Source organism: Mesoplodon mirus (assembly GCF_964341445.2).
Source record: "Mesoplodon mirus genome assembly, chromosome: 9".
In the NCBI taxonomy this organism is placed as follows: Eukaryota; Metazoa; Chordata; class Mammalia; order Artiodactyla; family Ziphiidae; genus Mesoplodon; species Mesoplodon mirus.
Window position 1 is genome coordinate 73,589,487 of NC_138985.1, and position 14,551 is coordinate 73,604,037.

The 14,551-nt window shown below is 36.3% G+C and overlaps 1 protein-coding gene across 3 annotated transcripts in view; it reads right to left on the reverse strand.

Annotated features, from left to right (window-relative positions):
• Positions 1-299: 299 nt before the first annotated feature.
• Positions 300-14,551, reverse strand: part of HERPUD2 (HERPUD family member 2) — a 45,176-nt gene continuing 30,924 nt past the window's right edge. For all 3 annotated transcript variants that reach the window (XM_082631950.1, XM_082631952.1, XM_082631951.1), the window contains 4 exons: positions 5,514-5,636; positions 2,425-2,748; positions 1,609-1,726; positions 300-1,153 (listed from right to left, as the gene is read on the reverse strand). In XM_082631950.1, the coding sequence (XP_082488076.1) occupies positions 992-1,153; positions 1,609-1,726; positions 2,425-2,748; positions 5,514-5,636 (727 nt within the window). In that variant the 3' untranslated portion in view covers positions 300-991. The remainder of the gene's footprint in view (positions 1,154-1,608; positions 1,727-2,424; positions 2,749-5,513; positions 5,637-14,551) is intronic.

The following is a 14,551-nucleotide window of genomic DNA, read 5'->3' on the forward strand; positions in this document are numbered from 1 at the left end:
GTGAGATAAAAGTTCTTCCATAGTAAGCTCTCCTATCCTCATTTATTCAATTTTAATTAGCTACCCTATAAGAGACTTACTCCTTTCTTAAGAAATACTGAATTAACTTTCACAGGGATTTTTAAATAAACTAATGAGGTTTCAGACTACCTGAGAACTAGAAGATAACCATCTGGAATGGAAAGAGGTGAAAATGACCTTGAAGACTTTAGCAACCCCAAAACTACTGAAATTTACATAGATTTTTGCATGTAATGGGTACATTATGGAAGAGTTTGAATAAATAGCCCATAAAACAGTTTACCATAATTGACCTTTTATTTTAAAAAATTACAGGGAGCAATTTCCAGAATCTTATTTTATAAAAGTACTGCCTATATCAAACATTTTATATCACTATTAATTCCAGTGAAGAGCTGCCTTTTTTTTTTAAGGTACTAATTTCAATCGATGGGATATGCCCTTAAAATAGAAAGTTTCCATTTATTCAAATGTCAAAATTAAGATTATTGAGAAGTTTATTGCTTTATGGCTGGGCAAGATGCTACTAGCACATTTTAGGTAAATATTCTTTGTTAAAAACTATGAGGTCATTCTGTTTAAAACTTTCAGGATAATTCACAGAAAATAGATATTATATGTATTCAAATTATACATTGAAGGGCTGAGATATTAGCTAGACATTTATATGTGAAGCAGCTCTTTAAAGAAGACACACAAACAGGTCTGTCTTGGTATAATATACATAATTGAAATTAATAAAACCTGGAAGACCAATATTACGCTATGTTAAGATCTTAAAAAAAAATCACACATTTAGTAGTCCATTTGTGCTTAAAATATTCATATGCATGAGAAGCTTAAAGAAAAAAAAACACCTCTATACATGATGAAGAAAAGAAAGTAACAAATTTTTTTTGAAATTGCACTGTTATTTAAAACACTTTCCTAAATTCAGACCCTCCTTTGCAACTGGCACAGTTTTTCAGGTCTAATTGGCAACCTGGGGAGGCCCCTCTGGTATTAGTGAAGTAAAGAAGGTGGTGATAAAAGACCAAGCTGATGCCATTAATCCAGGCCTTTGAATTGCACTGGCATCTTCACCTGCATCTTCTCCACTCTCATCTTCAAGCCCATCATCCATAAGACGCTCCTTTCAAACAAAAGAAGAAACATATTCCTAAGTGATTTGAACAGCTACCATTAACTCATGACAGAAAAGGAGAGAGCTAAATTCTTCCCAAAGAAGGAATATGAGCATATAATAAGGAAGTGGAACTTCATGGTCATTAGAAATCTTCATTAAATCCAAAATTAATAAATTCCTCGTTCAAGTTCAAAGGGATTACTGCCAATTTAATACAATAAATTCTCACTGTGTGCATAATTTTCTCTTTAGACTATTTTTGGGAAGAATGATATTAGTTCTTTCCACTTAATTCTAATATATGATTGACAGTATTATAAGTTCTCCTAGATGAAACCACACGTTTACATGTTAACTTTTCTTCAATACTATGGAATACCCTGAGTCTTTTATTATGTTGGTCTCATACAGTGCTGAAGAAACATCTATATTTAAAGTATACGAAAACCTCATTAGCATACCATTTCTTCAAGTTCTAGATTGTTTGCATTCTGCACATCATTGTTGACTTCGGCATTATTGTTGGGAGCCTGTTGCTGACCTCCTTCTTGCCTAAAAGGAAACCATCCAGCTTGGTGTCTGCTCAGTAAAGAGAAAAGAAAATAATTCACAACTGTTTTTATTTGTAACACTATCAAACATTAGTGTCCTACAAGAGAAAAATGATTAGAACTATGATAAATGAAAAGACCAAATCTACTTCAGGCCAAGAACTACCCCTCTCAAAGCAGTGACAGGAAAACAGGAATCAATTTAAATCTAAAGTTTATCATGAGCTTAACTGACTCTATGCTAGATATTAAGACGTATCAGGAGTCATAAAATCATTTTTTGATATTTTTCAAAATGAAATTCAACTAGATATTTGTTTGCCTCTTGGGACAAAGCGGGGGCAAGGGACAGTTAGTCTGCTTATGAAAAAAAATCTGACCTAAACCTATAGGACTTACTATTGATAACTATAATTAATTAAAAAGCATATCTTTTGCAAGACTGCATCATACACACCTTAAGTTCTAAATAATTGATAGAGCTTGTCTAACTGAACTAACAATTTTTATAAAAGACAGTAAAGGAAAAAATCTGCTTCTAGACAATTCTGATAAACGTTCTTACGTAACATAACCTGCTTTGCTTTTGATGCCAGATATCTGAAGGCCAACATTCATATTCCTTCACTCAACATTCACAACAGACTACCACATGCCAGATTCCGTGCTGAACAGTTTTAGAAAGTAATTAAAAGAAACCACAAAAAGTGAATGAACATCACTCACAAATAAACCAGTAGCATGGCTCCCATTACCATGATAAACCGACTAAAAGAAGAATAGAAGTACACAATGCTAAGGAGAATTGCGGCTCGTGAGAACGTGTACATCCAGTCTAGCCAGTCTCGATTGAAGTCTTCTTCGTTTAGCACTGGACCTCCCTGTGCATTCATTTGAACATTCTCATTCATGGGTCGATTTTCTTGGGCCACTAGGTTTGGAGCTGGTGGGGGTTCTTCTCCGGGAACGTGTGCCAGATTTAGAGGCTGTGAAGCAGCAGGCTGGGCTGGGTTGGCATTTGATGTGGCCTGAGCTGAAACTGCAGCTTGACTGAAATATTCACCAAAATAAATATTAAAAAGAAAAAAACATTTATATACTATATTTTTCAAAGCTTCCTGGGAAGTCATATGTATTTGTCATAAACCTAATATGGGATATCACAACTCCCGCACCTCATTTCCTAGGTAAGCATAATTCCCAGTGGAAAAGTGGAGCCAACATGGATGGCAGGAGTAGCTCAGGGAAGGATGTTCTCCCAGCTTGGTAGTCTAGGTTAGCAGGGGAGAGGTGGAAGAGATAAGAACAGCCACGTGATCACTACTGTTTCTCTTTTTCACTAAATTATAAGGTAATGACCAGATCTTTTTCCAAAACTTGTCACTAATGGCCTCTTTTGCTCTTCTACACACCCACCACCTGTTCCTTAGACCCTTGTTTTGAAAGATTTGTCTAAAAAAGTACATGAATCAGGGCTTCCCTGGTGGCGCAGTGGTTGAGAGTCCGCCTGCCGATGCAGGGGACGCAGGTTCGTGCCCTGGTCCGGGAAGATCCTACATGCCGTGGAGCGGCTGGGCCCGTGAGCCATGGCCGCTGAGCCTGCGCGTCCAGAGCCTATGCTCCGCAACGGGAAAGGCCACAACAGTGAGAGGCCCGCATACCGCAAAAAAAAAAAAAAAAAAAGTACATTAATCATTACCCTGTGTGTCCACTCTCAGTGATAAATGATTTGTATTAGTATTTTAAGATATTAACGAGATCCAGGTAACAATCCCTCAACCCCAATCCTGACTTTTGGGAACTCCATCTGGAGAACACTGGTGTAGGTCCTTATCAAGTTATGAAGAACTGTGGTCCTGAAGTTTGCTTATAATTTGATTGCTTAAAAGTCAGAATAAATTTTCCTGTAAAAGACTCCCGGTAAAATGATAATATATCTGAAATTTGCTTTAAATTATTTAGCAAAGGGGGGAAAGTTGTAGAACCAGACTGTCATGAATTGATAAATGTTGAAAAGCTGGGTGATGAGAACACAGGGATTCATTTCACTCTTCTATCTTTTTATATGTTGAAATTTTTCTACAATAAAGTTTTAAAATCAAGATAGCAAAATAAAATAAAATAGAAGTTTTCCAGGCTACAAAAGCCTGTTTAAGCCAGCTATCTAAAACATTGTATATGTAGAGGGTTCTTTCATTTCCAAAACACTTCCTATCTCATGGACATTCTGATTCATTGGTGAGTTATTTCATTAAATGTGAAAACTTGAGGCTCAGAAGTTAAACGATGTACATAAGGTTATATGATTCAGTAGCAAACTACGATAAGCCCCACTTATCTCACACAGTTCTTTTGAGGTTATAAACAAGACAAGGGGTGTAAAGCATCTAGTGGAGTACTAAGGACAAAGCAGTCACTCAAATGATAACCATTACTATGGCGACAGGTAAGGTATAAAGAGCCTTCCTGGAGCCTAGGGGTTATACAGGAGAGCATTAGGATATGAAGTTAATAAAGCAGGTTAGCTTCATGGGGTAAGGTCTAGAGGAAGGATAAGGATACAGACTTCACACTGTAGGCAAGAGAGCCATCAGATGTTTTAGGGGATGGAGGATGACAGACTCAATTATGTGTTACACAAATTAACCTGGCAGTAGTACAATGAAATACAGTAAAGAGCCTAAAAGAGAAAAAGCGATTGCAGTAAAGTGGGCCTATATTAGAAAAGATCTGCACAAAATATTGGAAGTAAGATATAGGGAAGGACGGAAGCTAGAAACAACATACTAACTCATCTTGGTAAGTTGTTGGATTCAGGGATAGTAGAAGCCAGAATCAAAGCTCACTAAGGTGAAGAGCTTGGAGGATGATTAAGAAGAGACAGTATCACTGACAAGGAAGTCAAGAAGGAGAATGCACTTAAGAGGATGGTGCAGTTAAATTTCAGACATACTGCATTTAAGGGAAAGGCAAATTTCTCTATGGGAATCTCCGACAATTAAGTGGAGACACAAGAGGAGGCACAGGAGATGAAGAACGGGAGTCATCACAGAAAGCTAACAACTAAGGCCACGGAAAAAGGAAATCCAAGATGACTGGCCCAGGACTGAACCAGACTGAGTATCACAAGGCACATGGTAGGTATACAAATACGTAACTGAACAAGAAATGTTACCATTTAGAAAAAGGGAAAAAGCAAAGGACACAAAATGAGTGATCAGAAAGAGAAAAAGAATGAAGAGGATGACAGAATCACAGAAACAAGGACAGGAAAATGTTAAAGAGAAGCTAGAAATGTTAAATGAACACACAGGAAGTCCAGAAGAAAGAAAACCGAGAAACTGTATTTGGTACTAAGATTGTTCCATGCTGATCAGAAGCAAGACTTACTAAAATACCAACAGTCCAGAAAGCATATTAGCCACAACTGAGCCCTACATCAATATGAGCCTCCCTGACATATGATTCTTTCTATTCCCTTTTTTATTCGACATCCTACCTTCACGTAGATTTGCTACCTTCCAGTGAAACTTTCCTAAGTTTTCTCCTCTTAAATAGATAAAATGTTCTATTAAAGAAAGCACCTGAATACTGCTAAATATAATTAGGGGAGAGAGAGAGAAGCACAGAATAGGTTTAGTTGATGTGAACAGGATGTGAACCCTTTTTCCTTTAGCCAAATACTTTAAAATAATTTTTAAAAACCAATGAAACACATCAGTAAATGAAATCCCAAATCAACTTATTCTTAGAATCAAAAAGAAAATAAAGCAAATAGCACAATGAGTAAAAAAAATAAACTCAAATTAACTTACTATTGCATATAATACTGATGCGCATACATCTGTTGCCACCATAGCATCTGCAGTGGGCTGAAAGCGGGATACACTGGGAATCCAGCCGGAACAGCCTGCCCAGGAAGCTGGTTGTCTACATTTCTGAAATAGAGTAATAAAGAAATGCCTTTTAATGCTCCAGAAGAAGTTGAAAGCATTTCTCTACATTTTTATTTCTGAACTACAAGTAATCCATTGACAAAACGTATTAAATCTTAATGAAAAATACTTATTTTCAGCATTCCTCAAGTAAGACATTATAGCTTATGTAAGATGACCCTGACCCCAAGTATACAGAACAAGTAACATCACAGCCCAATTTTAATGGAAAAATAAAGCAAATGTGTGGCCAGATTAAACATCTGCTATCTTCTCATTTCAGCACAGAAGTCAAAAAATACTTTCATTACATTTTTAGTACATTCTTCTTGAGAACCAAAACCCTAAACTTGGGGGAGTTAGCAAAAGGATATTTTACATTAGTAATAAAATATTATTTAAAACATAGCACCTATCAACTGTAAAATAAAAAATGAACATTATTAAAATCTGTAAAATATTTTTTAGTTAAATAACCAAGATTAGCAGAACATATTTATACATGCATTCCTAAAGTAGATTAAAATTCTATTAATTCAGTAAAATTTGTGGGTGGTCACATTTAACTTTCCCTTTTTTTTTTTTTTTTTTTTGTGGTACGCGGGCCTCTCACTGTTGTGGTCTCTCCCATTGTGGAGCACAGGCTCCGGATGCGCAGGCTCAGCGGCCATGGCTCACGGGCCCAGCCGCTCCGTGGCATGTGGGATCTTCCCGGACCGGGGCAAGAACCCGTGTCCCCTGCGTTGGCAGACGGACCCTCAACCACTGCGCCATCAGGGAAGCCCACATTTAACTTTTCTATGCCTCAGTTTCCTCATCTCTAAAATGGGGCTAATAATAGACTCTTCCTCACAGGGTCGCTAGTCTGTACTCAGTAAATGTTAGCTATTTTTATTTTTACTCTCTCCTACCACTAACTCTGAACATGACTTCAAAGTGTGTAATGTGAGGTTTGCAGAAATTCGCATACCTCAAGACAACTACAGGGATAAACATATAAGTAAATGCAGAATTTGTGAATTTTGTAACTCTCCTTTTCTTCATATTACTTGAATTTTATCTTAGCTAATATTAGTTTGATCTATCCAGAGTGAGACAAGAATAATTAACAAATTCATGAACTTTAATTTTATATTCTAAAGACTGTTAACATACAATTAGTAAAAATTGATTATAGAACCTAATTTAGAAGAGCTTGGGAGGCTAAGACTTATCAACAAACTGTACTGAAGGCAACTTGGTGCTAGATTAAGGCATCAACTCTCCTGCATGTAACCTGAAATTTCCTCATCCTTGGAGGAATAATAGGAGCCATACAGTGGCTCCCATCCTCAGAAGATCCTCCTGCCTCCTGAATGCAGCCCTCCCCACTACTTCCCAAGCTTTCCCACATACTGAATGAAGAAGGAAAAGCAGAGAATCCTCCATGAGAGTTCCTCCCAGCTCTTGATAAACAAGTCCTGTATAAGAAGAGGAAAAGAACCTTACCCCACCTATACATTTAAAAAGATATCAATTAGGGATCAAATCTGGAGAGAAAGCCATACCACTGGAGCAGAGATGTATTATAAAACATTTATATAAATGTTTTGGCATTTGTATAAATGCTGTTAGCATTTCCCCCAGTGAACTGACGCATCTAAGCAAAATGAAAACTATCTAAATCAAGTATTAGCCATAATATTAGTCAGTATCTAGGTATATATTTAAATTTTCTTAGTATTTCCAACTAAGAAAAAACTCATCCCCCTAAAATAGAACTCAACCAATCTCTACCACTAAGAGGAAATATAACCTCACACAAGTCCATTACTTCAACTGTTAAATGTGAAGGCTGGACTTTGTCACTGTTTTTAAAGGTCAAGGGAAGAAAAGGCCACTAACAATCACTTAGAAAAAATTACTATAGCTTCCCACCTCACCTTCCTGCAGCCAAAAACATAAATGTGATTACTGAAACTATGTTGTCAAGAAAATAAATAAATTCCCCTAGATGATTCCCATATGCTTCTTCCCTTTCTCACCAATAACTTAAAAACTACTGGACTGTATAATTGCTAAGGTACATTCCAGGCCCAGGTTGGTATACTACAACTTTCCACTGTGTTAATTATCCTTCAGACAAGATGTTATATATTTGGTACTCTATAGAAAACAAGAAAAAAGAGTTTTATTTGATATGAAATTATAAAGTTACTGTTAAAGCACATAATAATAGAGTAGTGAAACATATTACATAAGAATTTAATATATTCTAGAGGATGCATCATTAAATACCACAATAGAGAATTATTATTTGGAGCTGAGAAAAGTGATGACCAAATTGGTGGTTGGGGGAAGGGAGTTTAAAGGTTCACCTCATTCCATATTCAAATGAGTTTCAAGTAGACTAAAATAAAGTATTGAGTTAAACCACAGATAATCTAGATGCAATTAGAATTGACTATTTACCAAAACTATGGAAGGAGGAAGACTTTCCTAACTTATAAACAATAGAAGAAAGCACAAAAAAGATAACGTAATTGACAACATAAAATTTAAAGATACTGGGCTTCCCTGGTGGCTCAGTGGTTGAGAGTCCGCCTGCCGATGCAGGGGACACGGGTTCGTGCCCCGGTCCAGGAAGATCCCACATGCCGTGGAGTGGCTAGGCCCGTGAGCCATGGACGCTGAGCTTGCGCGTCCAGAGCCTGTGCTCCACAATGGGAGAGGTCACAACAGTGAGAGGCCCGCGTACCACAAAAAAAAAAAAAAAAAATCACAGTAAGATTCAGTTTCTGTCATAAGAAAATCATTTGTAAAATACATTCTGGAGCATCCTCTGTGCCTGTTTCCTTATATAGGTATGAGAACATTTCCTATCCCATAGGGTTGTTAAATTATATATATATATTAAGCACATCAATGTCTGGTACAAAGTAAGGAAATATTAATAAAATATTGTTATTATCATTGCTAGGGAGGGAAATATAATGATGTGTTCACCAAAATCTGTGCTTTCCTCCTATAGTTTAACACCTTGAGTATTTGCTGGGAAGTGTGGCTCCCCAGCTAGGGACTACATTTCCTAGGTCCTCTGGCAATTCATTGAGCTATGTGGCTAGTTCTTGCTCATGTAATCAGTGATAGTGGAATATATCACTTCTAGGCCAAGGTATTTACAAAGTAGGTGTGTTTCCCTATGCTCCTTTCTCCATTTGCCAAGTACATACAGATGAACAGATGAACCCCAAGATTTTATGAATCTTTTTTCTAATTTTAATTTTATATTATAGTTGATTAACAATGATGTGTTAGTTACAGGTGTACAGCAAAGTGATTCAGTTATACCCATACAAGTATCCACTCTTTCTCAAATTCTTGTACCATTTAGGTTATTACAGAATATTGAACCGAGTTCCCTGCACTATACAGTAGATCCTTCTTGGTTATCTATTTTCAATGTAGTAATGTGTACACGTCAATCCCAAACTCCCAATCTATCCCTCCCTTTTTTATTTTTTATTTATTTATTTTTTTGGCAGTGTAGCTTGCGGGAAAGCTTAGTTACTCGACCAGGGATAGAACCCGGGCCCTGGCAGTGAAAGAACCAAGTCCTACCACTAGACTGCCAGGGAATTCCCTTATGAGTCTTGAAAAGCCATAAAAGTGAAAAAACCCTGGGTCTTTGAATCACCAGATGGTGAAAAATCACCTACAGGGGATTAAACACTAGAATCAGACTACTACATGAGTAAGAAGCAAACTTCTATGATGTTAAGATTCTAAGATTTGTTAGTTACATTATTATTTATCATCTGTCAAAATGTTTTATAAAAGTGAGTTAATAAAATTCATATTTTCCACATAAGCTAAAGTAAAAAAAATAAATAAAAATAAGTTTAACTGAATTTAATCAAGCTCTAGATCTAACTACCAGTTTACAGGCAACCTGTGAAAACAAAGGAAAATATTAATGATGCCACAAGGATGTAGTGAGCCGAATCTAGACTACTATGGGAAATTACATAGAACAACAGAAAAGGCATAAAGTCAAAGAAGGTAGGGATAGGGATTTGATTAGAAGAGCCTTAAGAAACATCAACCAAATGCAGTAGGTCAATCTCTTTCAATACTGATCCAATCAAAACCATAAAAAGACATTCGAGACAATCAGGGAAAATGGATCACGAATTGGATATTAAATGATATTAAAATTTTTTAAATTTTGTTGAGTGTTCTAATGGTATTGTGATTCTTAGTCCATATCTGTCACGTCTGTTACAGATACACAGTATTTACAGATGAAGTGATATGATGTCTACATTTTACTTTAGAAATACTCCAGCCCAAGAAAAAAAGGAGGAGCAAGGCAGAATGGTTGAAGAATCGTAGTCTATTAATAGTTGCTGAAGCTGAATGTTAGGTAAGTAAGGGTTTCTTATAATAGACATTCATTAGTATGCTTTTTAAAGTTAAGAATTATAAAGGAGAGGAGATGAAAGGAACTAGAAACTTCAACAATCAGGGACAAATTCTTTCATAGAAAACCTGCATGGAATCCCCACTTCGTTTCCAGAATATGCCTTTTCAAGACTTTCCACACTGCTTTGTTTTCCTCTGCTGAACCTCCCTTAAAATCAGCCAAAATGTTACCAACTATGAAGCCCTCCCCCTTCCTCCAAGCAGAGACAGTCACTCCCTCCTCCAGGCTCCTGCAGAACTTTTTCAAGACCATGATAGCACATCAATGAATGGCAGTTTATTTGCCGATCTGACCTACTTCCATTGAGGGCAACTACACAATTCATTTTCCTGTCTTCATTGCCCAGCTACAGCAAATTCTAAAGTAAACTTTTCCTGAATAAAGCCACAAGGTCCTCATACAGACAAATATGCTTATTCAGTCACCAATACTTAAAATCTGGCCAACAGGTCTTACTAGGGAAAAGTTTTAAACGGGAGAGCAGAGGGGAGAGAACCACCATTATAAATGAAGTCAAAATACAAATGGTAAGCTAGGAAATTATATTGAAACAAATGACATACAAAATATTCACTTCAAGACAGTTAACACAGACTTTCAAGTCAGATATGGATTTGAACTTTAGTCCTGCTACTGACCACTTCTGTGAACTTAGGCAGGCTACATAACCTTTCATCCTTCTTCTCATCCATAAAATGGGAGAGAATAGTACCTAGACCACAGAGTTGGTAAAAAGTTCAGTGAAATAAAGCATGTATAAGTGCTTAATACAATGCTTAGCCTGAGCTAAGTGCTCAATAAGCATTAATTATTAATATCCTTTTAGATAAAGAACTGTCACAAATGAACTTTTTAAAATACCAACACGCCAACAAATAAGCATTTCACAAAACAAAAGGAATGTCTCTTTATCGTGTCTCAGGTTAAAACAAGGACATCCCAACTTATCATACTGGGAAGTACATATCTGTAATGGTTTGGTGAATCGGGCTCTTTTAACAACTGCTATTGGAAAAGTAAACTGGTATAACTTTTCTTTTTTATGGCTGAATAGTATTCCATTGTGTAAATATGTACCATGATTTCTTTATCCATTAATCTACCTATGGACACTTAGGCTGCTTCCTTATCATGGCTATTGTAAATAATGCTGCAGTGAACATGGGGGTACATATATCTCTTCAAATTAAGTATTTTCATTTTCTTCAGACAAATACTCTGAAGTGAAATTGATGGATCATATGGTAGTTCTATTTTTAATTTTCTGAGGAAACTCCATAATGTCTTCCATAGTGGCTACACCAATTTACATTCCCAACAACAGTGCACAAGGGTACCCTTTTCTCCACGATCCTGACCAACACTTGTTATTTGTTGTCTTTTTAATAATAGCCATTCTGACAGGTGCGAGTTGGTATCTCATTGTGGTTTTGACTTGCACTGCCCTGATGATTAGTGATGTTGAGCATCTTTTCATGTACCTGCTGGCCATCTGTATGTCTTCTTGGGAAAAAGTCTATTCAGATCCTCTGCCCATTTTTTAATTGGATTGTTTGTGTTTTTGCTATTGTATGAGTTCTTTATATATTTTGGATATTAACCCCTTATCAAATATATGATTTGCAAATATTTTCTCCCATTCAGTAGGTTGCCTTTTCATTTTGTTGATGATTTCCTTTGCTGTGCAGAAGCTTTTTAGTCTGATGTAATCCCATTTATTTTTGCTTTTGTTGTCAAATCTAAAAAATCATCACCAAGTCCAGTGTCAAGGAGCTTATTTTCTTCTAGGAGTTTTATGGTCTCAAGTCTTACATTCAAGTCAAATTCATTTTGAGGTAACTTTTTTTTTTTTTTGGCCATGCCCCACAGCTTGCAGGATCTTAGTTCCCCAACCAGGGATTGAACCTGTGCTCTCGGCAGTGAAAGCACGGAGTCCTAACCACTGGACTGCCAAGGAATTCCCATTTTGAGTTAATTTTTAAGTATGGTATAAAATAGTAGTCTAGGTTCATTCTTTTGCATGTGGCTGTTCAGTTTTCCCAACACCATTTATTGAAGAGACTGTCTTTTCCTCATTATATATTATTGCCTCCTTTGTCATAAATTAATTGACTATATATGTATGGGTTTATTTCTGGGTTCTCTATTCTGTTCCATTGATCTATGTGTCTGTTTTTATGCCAATACCATATTGTTTTAATTACTGTTACTTTATAGTATAGTTTGAAATCAGGGAGTGTGATGCCTTTAGCTTTGCTCTTCTTTCTCAAGATTGCTTTGGCTATTTGAGGTCTTTTGTGGTTCCACACAAACTTTAGGATTGTTTGTTTTATTTCTGTGAAAAATATCATTTGGAATTTTGATAGGGATTGACTGAATCTACAGGTTGCTTTGAGTAGTATGGACATTTTAACAACACTAATTCTTCTAATCCATGAGCATGGAATATCTTTCCATTTATTTGTGTCTTCAATTTTTTTCATCATTGTCTTATACTTTTCAGTGCATGGCTCCTTCACCTCCTTGGCTAAACTTATTCCTAATACAGAGTTTAAATGTTGTAGATTTATATTTGATCTGGAAATATGTCCAGGCTACACTATGCTTTTTTAAAAGGTTCATAAAATAAAATAGTATGATATTTCTATTTAAAAAGTATACTTAGAAAATTATTTGGAAGGAAACTACAAAAATGTTAGCAATAGTTATTTCTGGGTGGTGGGTTATAAGCAATTTTTACTATTAAAAAATCGGATAACACAGAAGGGTACAATGAGTAGGTTTTCAGTTTTAGTAATTATAAAACAAGGTTGTTACTATTTCAGGGGGGAAAATTGAGTGTACAAAACAGTGGGTATTCTATAAACCAGTCAGCAGTTTTTGGAGTTAAATAAATATGACAGCACAGCACACTGAGTCCAAAACAGTCAGTCAAGATTTATAAACATGACATTATAAATGGATAGCCAATGTGGTGATATACATGTACTGTTTGGTCTTCTCATGTTTCCTCAAGATCTTGATGGGCAAATAATCACCTGCATTAGAGCTTGTTAAAAAGTGAGGTTCCCAGAATGCTGTTAAGTTGGCAGATTCCTAAGCACTACCCTAAACCTAGTGATTCAAAAACTCAGGGAGAAGGCTTCCCTGGTGGTGCAGTGGTTGAGAGTCCGCCTGCCGATGCAGGGGACATGGGTTTGTGCCCCGGTCCGGGAAGATCCCACATGCCGCGGAGCGGCTGGGCCCGTGAGCCATGGCCGCTGAGCCTGCGCGTCCGGAGCCTGTGCTCCGCAACGGGAGAGGCCACAACAGTGAGAGGCCCGCGTACCGCAAAAAAAAAAAAAAAAAAAAAACCTCAGGGAGTAGGGATCAGAATTTACCAATTTTAACAAGTTCACTAAAGATTGAGAGTACTAACCTACATGGTGGAAAACACATGTGGCTAGTTAAACATATACTGAAGTCTAAAAAAGGTGTGCAGAGATTATATTTCGTTGGTGAATTCTTCAAGGTCACTAAATTACTGCTCTTGTACATTTAAGGCTAAGGCTATGTTCAATAAAATTTACTTAAAGACAGATGTAAAGTCTTCATTAGTAAAAAATTACAACTATAAGATGAAATTAAATCACGTTCATTGTTGAACTGAATAACCTATTTACTGAACTTTCACTTAAATTGTTTTGTAAATCACAAAGTGCTCTTTCCAAATACAGATTCATTTTCCAGCACCTAGCACTGGCATTCATTCAAATGTTTCAGTGTATCAGACTCATAGATGACTATAAATCTGTTTGCTGAATGAATGTACAACATTCATTTATAAATATGAATGAATTTATAAATAACTGCTAACACATCAGTAAACACTTTACATACATGAACTCTTAATCCACACAGAAATCCTGTATGATAAGTAGTGTTATCTCCAGATCATGAGCAAACTGAGATAAAGTAGAGAAGAGACTTGCCCAAGCTAGTCAGTGGTTAGGGCCAGGATTCAAACCAAGGCAGGCTGGCTCCTGAATCTGTACATCCACTAAGCTATACTGCCCTCCTGAGTTAAAACATTATTCATCTAGTAATAGATTCCCTAAGTAAAGCTCAAATCTTTAAGGATTTTATTGCTTATCATCTTAATACTCATTTTTAGCAAAATAAACACTATTTCAGATTTTTCTAATCTGTTTTATATACTTCTAAGAGCTAAATGCCTTTGTCTCCAAAGTTTGTTGATTTTCGCAACAGCCTAAAGAAATTATTAATCTTTTCCCAAGATAACCATGGTCTTATTCTGAAGATGTGCAACTTTACACACTTTGTTTTGTTTATTACAAAATATATTCACTGTAAGTATGAGAAAGAGTTAAAAATCTTACTGTGCAGAGATAACTATTATTAACATCATTACATATTCTTCCAGGTTTATTATATCCATAATTTTCTCACTTTC